Here is a 12,098-nt window from a genome sequence, read left to right as displayed (position 1 = left end):
CACCGCCGTGGCTCTCCTGCCTCCTGTGAAGTCTGCATCCATTCGCCAGAACACACTATAACCCTAAAAAAAAAAGCCCATCCCCCACATGGACCCCGCCACTGTTAAATACCTCGCCCCCTCCCCTTTCTACTTCTCCACTTGAGCGAGGAGACCCGTTTCCAAATGCACAAAATGGCAGGAACGTTTAACCAAACCAGGCAGACCCCCGGAGGAACTGCTTGGCCCGGTTCAGCCTTCCTCCCCGCCTAACCCCCCCCCACTCACCCACCCAAACCTCCCCGAGCTCCGTCGCCTCCTCCTTTTTGTTCAGATGACAGAGTCTGAAGCGTTAACTTGGATTTAACTTTCACATTCATTGAGATTCGTGTTCGAGTCAATTTCAGAGAAATGCCTTTGAGGTAGTAGACTTTTAGTGCCCAGGATGAATTCAGAATGTGCTTTTGATGCTCGAAGAATAGACTCGCTTGCTGTCTGTGAATGATTAAACTAGATCCCCGTCTCTCTCTCTCTCTCTCACTCTTTTTTTTTTGCCCTCCACCTATCTTTTTCACTTTCGCTGTCTGTTCTTTGTGCCTGTTGATGCACTCTGGGGTGCAGACTCGGAGATCTGGCCTCTTTAAATGAATGTGCTGCTGAGGTGAAGGGACACTAAACCCTAATTCCCCCGATTTGACTCCTCCGAAACATGTCATCTCATTCAGATTAGTCTCTTTTGTTCTCTGCCCTCCCCCCACTCCCTCCATCCTGATCCTCCCTCCTCCACCTCCTCTACCCGTTTCTCTCTGTCTCTTCCTCTACACACACACACACACACACACACACACATACACAGTGTGTTGTTCACAGATCACACAATAGCCCTGATGGATATTTTCATTCATGTTATCTTGTAAATGACTTCCAGGGATGGTGTAGAGGAGGGGGGCGGGTGGTGGTGGGGAAGCATGAAGAGGGCAGTAGTGAGAGAGATATAATGTGTCACTCAGAGCCAGCAAGGGCGATAATACCCCCCCACCCCCCACCCCACCCCACTTCCCCCTTTTAGAACAGCTCATTCAGCCTCCAGCAGATAACAAGCCCACCCCGAGGTTACATACGCACACACACACACACACGCGCGCACATAGCTTCTCAAAAAACAAAGCCCATGATGTCACAGGCGCACATGTACACAGCAGCGCCCCTCTACAAATGGTGTCTTGGGTGTCAGAGTCATTTAATGTCTTCTGCCACCTCTCTGTTCCTCTGCGAGCGGTAAGATAAACCACAGCCCGATCGATAACTCTGTTGACACAAATAAATAACGGATGATGGCAGCGTCGGTCGCTGAGAGACGCGATCTTTTGTTAGGGAAAAGTGTGGCGTAATACTTCTGCGAGGAGCAGCTCAGCAGGTGTTTCAGCGAGACGAGCGCCAGCCATTTGTGTTGTCAGTGTAAATGTTGTCGATGGCGGCTTTCTCTCTTTCTTTCTTTTCTTATATTCCCCCCCCCCCCATGAGTCAAAGCTCACAGAGCTGCGAGATATCGCCCTCCTGCATGGCTGTGTGTGTGCATGCGAGTTAATGGCAGCAGAAGCGTTACGCTTTTCCTCTCCTCGCTGCTCCAATTGGTAGGAGCACCGACCCCGCGAGCATTCAAGTAGCTTTAGTCGCACTGCTTCCGCCTGTGTGCGATCGGTTTCTCAATCAATTAAGTGAATGGCTTTTGATTGCTCTGCCTGGTATAAACTCCTGTTTTACACCAAAATAAATCATTTTACACTCAGTTTGATCACACTCCTGGTTTTGTGTTGCAGTTAAGAGCCAAAGGTGACTGTTATGCTAATTTGACTTTTGTGAATTCACATCTCTCGCTCTCTCGCTCTCTCTCAATAATCATTTAAAAACCTGGCTGTTTCTGGAAAGTACTGTGGCGGGGTGAGCAGCAACCATTAGCTGTGTCCCCCAACACCACCACCACCTCCTCCTTTTTTTTTCTCCTTCCTAACAGAAGTGGCTGTGTGTTTTTTGTCCTCTGCAGCGTGAATGTTTTTGTTAAGGAGATGAGAGTTCATGACCTGGCCATACCACCAGTCACATTCAATTTAGCCACGCAGCCAGCCGGCCCAGCTCCTCTCTCTCACACACACACTTTTTTTTAATTGGCTTGTTTCTCTCAGAGTAAGCCAGCGCTAACTGTTGGCTGTAGTTGTCATTTTAGTAAAAAACAAGTCACAGTGAAGACTTGAGGGGTGGGATGGGGTTAAAGCTAGTATTGCTCACTGGTGTATAAATGGAGTGGAACAATAACATAATTCCCCTGGGGCGTAATGTTTGCTTTGAAAAGGCAACCTTGTAGCGCTCCAAAAGTCCTTAATCCTATTACTCGCATTCCAATTGAATTTGACTCAAGGAGGAAAAAAAATGTCTTTTCAGCAGAGGTAACAGCACACAAAATAATATATTACTGAGTCTGGCTGCTTAAAAGCATGAAAGCTTTGAGAAGTGTGAACATCTCCTGTTTGTTTTTTTTCTCACTTGCAGATTGTGTGTACATTGAGAGTCAGCGGCCCAACACTCCCTACTTCATTTGTAGCATTCAGGATTTCAAGCTGGTGAGTAGATTTCTTTTTATTGTTCCACTTCCTATCAGCCTATTTCACGTCCTCATTTCCTCACACCAACCCATCCATACATGCCACACAAGGGAAAGCATGCTATTGTCGAGAAGAAATTCCAAAGGAAATCGGGGCAAAGCTGATTAAATTTACATAACAGATCACACTGAAGTGCTGATGGATTATATCATCAGTTTGGGTTTTTTTTTCTGTACTGGCAAATAAAAATCCTTCAGCGAATCTTAAACACCACTAACCTTTGCAGTCCACTGGCAGTGTAATAATGCCTGTAATGGAAATATAGATGTTAGTCGATGTGGTTAATTAATTTAATGAAGGAGACCTTCACCGCTTTTCAATTGATTTTTCCCCCCCCCTTTTTTACGACCTAATGTGGCCAAATTGGCTCTTTTGCTGAATAAAGAAAGAAATTAGTTTTTAATTTGCTGATGAGAATAGCTGATTCATCAGGCTCGGTCACTTTAGTGAGACGGTGCTTGTTTTCTGCGCAACAGGACGCTTAAAATTCATCACAGCCACACGCACATACACACACATACTCACACTGCCTTCTCCAAAAGAGGACGTTGAGTTCATCCGTAATAGATTTGTTTTTGTCTATGCAAATAATAAAATAAAGGGCACCGTATTATGGTTTGAGAGCTTCAGTTAGTTTGCTATATGGTAATTGCCTTTAATGACACTCTGCACAGTTATAGAAGGAGTTTCACGACTGGGTGCAGATTATCTTTTTTTAAGTAATTTGTAATTTGATGTAAAATCCTGGATTGTCTTATTGCCACACTGTGTCTTTTTACACTAATGGCACCAGTGGCTTACCCCATGCTGGATCTTTCCTAAAGGCCGATGTAGGGCTGGGCGATATATATCGAGTTTTTAAAAAATATCGATATATTTTCATGCGAGATATAAGATGTGACAATATCCTTTATATCGATATAGTCTGTGTTACGTTATAACATAGCCACAAGTTTGCCTCTCTTTCGTCCACTTTTGTCTCTGCGCAACGTTACTCGGCCTCGCCTCTCCTTCACTGAACACAACTCCCCCTCCTCCCCCATAGCTTCACCTGCAGGCAGCAACAATATGGACACGGCAAATCTCAGTTAGCGAGTTGTGGGGCTGGACGGCGTCAACGTGTTAGCGAGCCAACCGCGCTAACGAGCTAACCACGCTAACCATGCTAACGACATGCAGCCCACAGGGGCTGCACGGCCTAAAATCCTTTCATTTTCTCAAAAGTTGACAGCGCGCCTTATGTATGAATTCTGGTTGTGCTTACTGACCGCGAACCGATTTTATGTGGTACACAGCGCTCAGCAATCTGTCAAAAAATGTTTTAGTACGACTTTGGTAAGCTACGGAGCTGCAGCGCTTGATGGATTGTCGGAGCATTACGGCTACCGTAGTCTGGAGGCTCGCGGAGTGATACGTACTGTTCTTCAACGTAATATTACCGTATTGTGTGAAAAAACAACATTGTTTTATTTTATTTATGGAGCATGATTATCTAATGAATGCTGATAATTTATTTTTGAGTAATTTCTTCATGTAAATCTATGCTGTATGTAAATAAAAATGCCTGTGTGACATCTGGGACACAGTGTGACTAAGAACTCTCTTTTTGTTCTTAACTTATGGCTTTAAAAAAATATCGAGATATATATCTTATATCGCCACCCAGCTAAAAAATATCGAGATATGAATTTTGGGTCATACGCCCAGCCCTAGGCCGATGCACTCAGAAGATTGTTTTCTATTTTCGGGCCAACCTTCAAATGGAAATATTTCACTGAAGCTTGAAATTCATTATGAAACTGAATTTGAATGTTTTTAATTGGTCTTTTGTGTTGCATTCGACCGCCGGGAACAAAAAAGCAGAACTCATTTTGGTCCAGGTTTGTAGTAATGTGACCACTATTTATTGGGAAAAGACTCTTGGAATTTGTAATGAATGGGTTTGTTTTGGCTTTTGAAGCCACGGCAAAGCCTCCCAAGTATTACCTATTTTTCAGGAGATTGGTTGTCTAAGCAGAGCACAGAAGACTTTGGGAGGGGAGGGTTGGACCAAAGGAATGGCTGTTAGAGTCAGAGGCCACACTTGGTGCTTTATGAGACAGGGGAGTGGTGAGGGTGTGTGTGTGGCCTACCATCCACCGAAGGAAACCAGAATTGTGATTCTAAAGTAATAAAGATAAACATTTTGTGCTTAATTTGTCACTTTTTCAGTTTTAGGTGGGGTGGATTCTAGACAGGTCACCTGTCTTTCACAGTCACAGCTAATTCACTGAAGCTTAAACACATGTTTATTTGTAAAACTGGCCAAAAATAACAAGAAAATGCACAGATGTGTATTAAGTTAGGTAAACATACTGTACTCATATAGCACCTTTCTGTTCAATTTGAGCAGCCAAAGTGCTAAAGTGCTTTCCATTCACACACATTCATACAAACGCTTATTTCTATGCCTAAGCTTTGCCTAAAATTCACACACACACACAAACACACACTGGTGGATGCTGTGAGGGGCAAAGCATGAAGACTAGAGTAGCCCCTCTTAACCACTACACGTGGACCAATTACTTGTTTATTTACAAGTTTATGGATTGTTTATTGAGAATATATGAATTCTAGTAAAGTGATCGTTGTCTTTTAGGATAATTACACACACTTGCAAATGCTTTTGTGCTCAATGGGCAGCTGAGTGTAGAAGGGTTTTCAAGGTGAGCTGCAGGCCTTGCAGCCAGGCCCCACAGCAGCGAGGCTTTAATCGGATTGCTTTCAGAGACTGCTGAGGATGGCAGGAACCTTTTCTTATGAACGCATGCACACACACTTGCACGAACACCCACGCACTTGCACCTTGATTAAGAGCGCCAGAAGAGGTCTGGGGCAGGCAGAGGTAATTGTCCAGGGAGAGAGGCAGAATGCTAGCTACATTAGCTGACCTCTCTCTCTGTCTCTCTCTCCCTCTGTGTCTGTCTCTGTCTCTCTGTTACTCCCTCCCCCAGTCCGTCTGTAATTAATGAACAGCCATCTGCATGCCTGTATGTGTTTGAGCAGACTGTACCCTTGTCCTCCTATGTTAAGACAACAAGCCCCCGCTGGCTCTCTAAACACGTACAGCATTTTTCAGTGAGCTCACTTTGTCACTGAACTACAAATCACACACACACACACACACACAAAAAAGCCAGGCTACATTGAAAACTCGTAATCTCTGTTTGGTAGTCTAGCACACAATCCTCTTTTAGGATGATGGCTGATTTAGGTTGTAATTGCACGTTTGTATAAACTACCATCGAGCTGAGCCAACCTCGATTCTACCCCCGTCACCCTGCGCTCAAAACTGGGGCACAGAGGCCTTGTGCTTTTGGGAGAATGAAATGCTCCTTCACTCATTCGGCTCTTTTGCAGAACATAATGGTCGGGCTAATCTCATTTCCTCTCCCTGCCACGATATATTGAAAGGAAGAGACAACAGGCAACATGAGTCATATAACATCAACTCCTTCTCTTTATTTCCCATCTCCTCTCTAACCCTCCTCCCTCCTTCTGCCTCCAACCCCCTCCACCACCACCACCTTTTCTTGCTGCACAAATTATCGATCACTCCACCCCACCTCTGCGTGGTAGAACAGGGCTTTGGAGACAGCAGAAAGGGGAAGAAATTTTATTGGTCCTGAACCAAACAACCTCATCGATATTGCCCCTCTCGCACCTTTCTCCTTTTTCCCCAACTCTCACTTGCCTTCCTCAGTCTTTAGGCCATAACAGTCTCAGTTGTGTACTTTATCTAATGACCTGTGAATCCAATTAGTGAGGTGTAGAAATCCTGAATGCAGCCATCAATCTCTCCTGCGCGCAAAGAACAAGGATTGAAGCCGGCCTCTCTGTTTATGTATTTCTTATCTTTTTCTCACTTGGCGTTTTCTCCACGTCGGGGTGATTCTGAGCCTATTCTCATTACGTACATGTCATCTACCCCTTTTCCACACGCATACACAAACACCAAGACGTCCATTCAACAGTAACACATGCAAAAAAAAAAAATCAATTCTGCATCATTTTGCCTGACTCGTTTAGTCAACAGTGGCAGCTTTGGTGCCCACTGCAACCCCCGTGACACATTGATCCATCCATATAGAGTTCCGCCTCCTCCCTCCCTCCTAACATGTCTGCCAGGATACGGAGATGAGCAGCAGCGGGCTGTTTCTAAACCGTTAGAAGCGGTAGTGGCGTGGCGAACTGTTAAAACACTCTTACAAAGATGAAAATCTCTGCCGCCCACATTTCAATTATTAAAAGTGTGAAAGTTTGCAGCAACATTAGTAAAACTCATCAGTTTTGGAAAATGACAAAAATTATTAGCAAAACTTGCGGGAGATTAAAAAAACTGAAATAAATGGTGGCACGAAATTGTGACTTTAAATGAATCATGTTTGGTTTAAGGCGGGTAACATGGCGGGTATTGTAAACGTGCATCACAGTGCATTCTCTCGGATGTGATTAGTTGGGTCAATTAAAGGCCTGCAGTCCTTTTGGCCGTTCTCCCACAAGGGCTAGTTTCTGTTTACACCCAGTGCCGTGACCTTGTAATGTGTTACAATCTATACCGGATGAAAGCAATGCAGGGAGCTTGCCAGATACAGACTTGTGCGTTTTTTATCTTGTGCGCGTCTGTGTGTGCTTGCGCCGCGTTTCTATTCTGGTCACGCAGCTTGTATTATGATCATGTACTTTGATACATATTAATCTTGTTCTCACGCGAGTCGTATGTCGCCGTGAGAGAAGAATCGAAGACAAAAAGCCGCCTGACAGAAACTGAGCGCTGAGCAGTCTGCAGCCATATCTGCCCATTGACCCTGACTTCACCAATCCATCCTGCTCTTCTTACCTCAATTCTCTCCTCTGTCTCCATTTCTCTGCCTCTCACTCTCTCATCTGTCTGTTTCTACACTTCATTCCCCTCCTCCCCCCCTCCTCCCCCCACCGTCCCCTCTCCTCTTTATCTGCTGTCACTCACCTCCCTCCCTCCTCCCATCCCATGTTCAAGCCATTGTGCCCGTGTCCTCGACGCTCATTGACCCTCCCACCTCTCCTCTCTGCTTGTAGCTAGCCTTATTTGCTGTTATTGGCCAAGTCAGCTGTGCCCCATCCTCCCTCCCCTCCTTCCTTTCCCTACATCCTTCTCTTTCCCTGCCAGCAACCCTGTCTCCCTCCCTCTTTCGTTAATGGAGTGATTGCAGCGTTTCTCCCTCGGGGAACAAGGGATTGAGGAGCCCAGTACACCAACACACAAACATACAAACACACACACACCCTCACAGTCTTTCTCTCCCACTGTTAGCCTCACAAACAAATGCTCATCTCCACCCCTGGATCTCCCTGCTTATGGACATTTAATTAGATGCCACGTACAATGCAATTATCTTGCCAGGATTCGTGCTCATATGTTGCAGTCCTGATCAGCTTAAAAGGATGAAGGATCTTCTTTGCCACACAACTAGTACAGAGCACACTGTATTCACTGGTTTTCATTACGTCCCCTCATTTAGCAGCAGTGTGAGGTTATAACCACCCCGAGATTGAGTGCGCTCTGTTTCGTCTGCGAGATGTGCACAGGTTAATCTGCGACACGCTTTATGTTCTTTGTGTTTGTCCAGGGAAAACATGTTGTGATGTCGTGTTTGTACAGGTCAGAGCACTGTCAAGTAACACGTCGATACACGCACTCGGCATGTGCGGATGCGCATTACTGGAGATAATGATGTTAAGTCTAAATGATGAGGTGTGTCGAAACCATAGGTGTTTCTGCAGAGGATAACAGATTGCATAGGAAGCGTAGCTTATCCTGCTGTAAGGGTTTAGCTTTGCACATGGGGTGATTTACATCTCCTCTCAGTGTCTAATCTCTGTCTTTATGGTTAATAAATCCAGCTTGATGCAAAGAAACGGCCCCAATTTGTTTCGACATATCACTCGCGTCATCGTCTTTTATCATAGAACTGTTACAAATGATGGCAGGAGTATTTTGAATTATCTGAATGTATGTGTTTAAAATGAAAATGATTCTTTTATTTAACTTCATTCAAAAGCATTTTGATGCATTTTCTCTTTTGTGATGCTGAGATGATATTGTCTATTTCCTGAACCGGTCGGAATAATTAATTGGCGGGCCAAAACATTTAATTAGCAAAGAGCTTGCAAATTAATGAGGAAAACTCTGCATTTTCACAGTGCGACACGATTGTTTGTGGGACTATTATAGAAAATCAGAGCTGTGGATGTGCTGTAATATTTTAATGATGGCACAAAATCCCATCTCAGTTTTAGTGCTAGATTAAAAAAATATGAAAAAACCCATCTACCAATTCTAAAGGTGCACTGCAGACAGGGGTGCAGATTTAAAAGCCTCTAAAGCTCAGTTAGTGGCACATGTGTGTGATTTAATGAGTAAATCATTTATTGTTAAGCTTTACTATCTGTACCTCAGTGTGTAATCGGGACACGTGCACCGTCTGTGTGTGGGTATTCACATACATGTTTTCTTTAGATTGACATAACGGTTAATGTGTCATGTTAACAACATGCGTATACCTTCTCCATAAACACACGCACACGTGCACGCCAAATGCTAATTATATCTCTCACAACTGATCCCTGACTGTTTTAGCTGCTGTATAACGTTCAGCCTTGGAAAGTGCTTCCTATTCAAAGTCCATAATTAAAAATGTTTGATAAAGATGCAAATTTATGTGCATAAATACGCATGCTTAACATGAGCACTTATTAGGTTTTCTCTGGACCCTGACTACAGTCCTAATGGAATCCAAAGTGCTGAGAATTAGTTTAACAATGAGATCCACGGGCTAATTAGCTTGCGGCTAGCTCACGTGCGCGTATTCAGATCCATGGGATATCTGTAAGTGTATATGTGCTAATGGAGCTTGCGACCGTCCCCGCGATCCATCCCCACATGTGCGGTGATTCAGTGAAAGCAAGCATGTCAGACCGTTGGTGCTGAGCCACCGAAATGACAGTGGGAGGTTTACTAGACAGCCATCACTACTTGTCTCTTGTCACTGCCTGGAAGGCTGAGCTTCCTCTTTTTTTTTTTATCTCCTTTCTCCCTTTGCGGCCACCCTCCACCCCACCCCCATCGAACATTTTGAAATGCAATTATGGATCAGTGAGCACCACCATCAGTCGTACTTCTTGTTAATATTTATTGAGTAGAGCAGCAGCCGCTGCCATCTCTTGAGAGAGGGGCGCTACAGTCATTAGGGGCAATTTTGTGTGTTTGTGTGTGTGTGTACATATTCGTGTGTGTGCTTCTCAGCTCTTCCTTTCATTCCACAGTCCACTCAGCTGCTGTAAGCGAGCTGCTACATTTCTCAGGCATGAACGTGTGGAGGTGCAGTCTTTCACAGTTGCATGGGGCTGTCTTAAGTGTGTGCTTGTCTCTGTGCTCTCCGCGAGGAAGCAGCTTTGACAAGGGCATCTAGGCGTCTACAGACATGGCCGGCCAGGCGAGCCTGCTGCAGACTGTGTGATTGAAGCATCCTGCCTGTAATGTTCCCCCATTGAGTGGCAGCCTTAAAGCAATACAAGCACAACACAGCAGCTATTAAACACTGAATGGCCATTCACTTCCACTTGGCTGCAAAAGGGAAACAAAGCAGGATTGTTTGGGTTTGTTTTTTTTCTATTTGGACAAATTCTGCTCAGATTAGCTATCTTTATTTGACAAATGGCTCACTCCCTTTCCTCTCCTTGCATTTGATTATGACTAGACCCAATGAGCAAAGCATTTTCTGCCACTGTTTTGGTACTATCATGCCACTTTGCCCATTGTGACCATTTCGATTCATTCTTCTGTTCTGTGTGAGGTATGAGGCACCTTATCCCGTTTCCTCCATACTTCACTCGCGTTTCTCACGCTTGAATTTTCATTGAGGTGAAGCCATTAATGTCATTCTCTGGAAAAACATTAGGTCATTAAGCTGCCACGTTGGCGACCAGCTTAAAGCAGCTGCTCTTTCTGTTCAAGTATGCACTTACAATTTTTGCAAGACTGACAAGCCGTAGTTCTCCTCCGGTGTCGGTTTGCAAGCGTGGTGCATTTCTCAAATCAGATGGAGACAGGCATGCGTCTCTCTGACAGCTACAGAGCCCCGTCTCTGTTGGGAGACGGGTGAGATTGATTGTCCACACCAGCGCAGTGATGAATAAATAAAGCAATACAAATGGCAAGGTTGAGATAACAACACATTTCAGGCCCAGCAAGTGGAGCAACTGGGATTGAGCTCTCCTTGTGGGTATGAAATGAAACCTGCCCAACCCTCTGCATGGCTCTTCGACTCTTCTCTCCCTCTTTTCATCTTTTTGGACAGATAGCACTTTTTTCTCTCACCCTCGCTGCCCTCGCTGTGCATTAGCTAAACGCTGCTATGGAAACTAGTTGTTCAACCAATAGGATTATCTCTTTCTCTAGGATAGAAGACGGGAGGGGAGGGAAGTAGACTGAAATCAAAATGGGGTTTGTGTGTGTGTTTTTTATGAGTGGTGATTACTTTCCCAGATGGGGTGTGGGCGCAGCCTGCGGACAATGGGGGGTTGGTCGGACTGAAGGGCCAGGCCAGCGGCCGTAACATTTTCAGAAAGGCCCAATCAATAGCCACCTCTGTGACCCTTCACTGCTAAATAATTCAGCAGAGAAGCCTTTTGACTACTTTACCCCCCCCCCCCCCCCCCCCCCCCACTTTAGAGTCTAATTAGTTTACTCTGACCGGCTTGGCCTCATGCAAAGATTTCATTTTATTAGTATTATTTTTTCCCAGGGATAAATGACATTTGGGACCAACATTGAAAATCAAAGTGCTTTTTTCCACCTTTTGTTGCCACCTTGTTAAAATACTTGGTTGCTCTGCTTCAGACACTTTTCCTCTTTAAAATTTTTTTAGTTGAATATAATTGAAAACAACTCTGATTTCTTTGCATTTTCATCACATGAACTGAAGTCACCACGCACTGGAGTTTAGCACCACGTTTTATCTTAATAGCAAACAGACACTGCTGCCTTTTTTGCTGCTGACTTTGATGAGAAAGCGGGAAAAACAAATGCCCTTTTTGGCACAGATGCCTACAAAGGCAGGCAGATTTGATGCTCACATAATATACAGGACTCCCAACCTGGTGGTATGGGAAAATAATGGCAGGGCCTGTTTAATCACTCAACCAAGGTCTTCCTATTGAAAAGAAAGCATCCTCCCCCTCGTCCTCCATATGGGGCTGCACGCTAAATTAGAGGGTGAAGGTTTCTTTGAAGTAGGCTAATGTTCACAGCGTCCAACCACTGGGACCTTAAATTGTAGATAAGACTCTTCATTCTGTCTTTGCTCACTCATCATTTCCATGGATTTTATTTTCTCGGTGTCACCTTCCTGGTCGCCGCAGTGAGTTTTGTACTTGGAG

General features: G+C 44.7%; 1 protein-coding gene across 8 annotated transcripts in view; it reads left to right on the top strand.

Moving 5' to 3' along the window:
* The window catches only part of rerea (arginine-glutamic acid dipeptide (RE) repeats a), a 130,378-nt gene that overhangs the window by 59,005 nt on the left and 59,275 nt on the right, over positions 1 to 12,098 (top strand). For all 8 annotated transcript variants that reach the window (XM_085145033.1, XM_085145029.1, XM_085145024.1 and 5 more), the window contains one exon: positions 2,527 to 2,597. In XM_085145033.1, coding sequence (XP_085001159.1) covers positions 2,527 to 2,597 — 71 coding nt within the window. The remainder of the gene's footprint in view (positions 1 to 2,526; positions 2,598 to 12,098) is intronic.

Source organism: Neolamprologus multifasciatus, chromosome 20 (assembly GCF_963576455.1).
Source record: "Neolamprologus multifasciatus chromosome 20, fNeoMul1.2, whole genome shotgun sequence".
In the NCBI taxonomy this organism is placed as follows: Eukaryota; Metazoa; Chordata; class Actinopteri; order Cichliformes; family Cichlidae; genus Neolamprologus; species Neolamprologus multifasciatus.
This window is presented reverse-complemented; position numbering and strand designations above follow the sequence as displayed.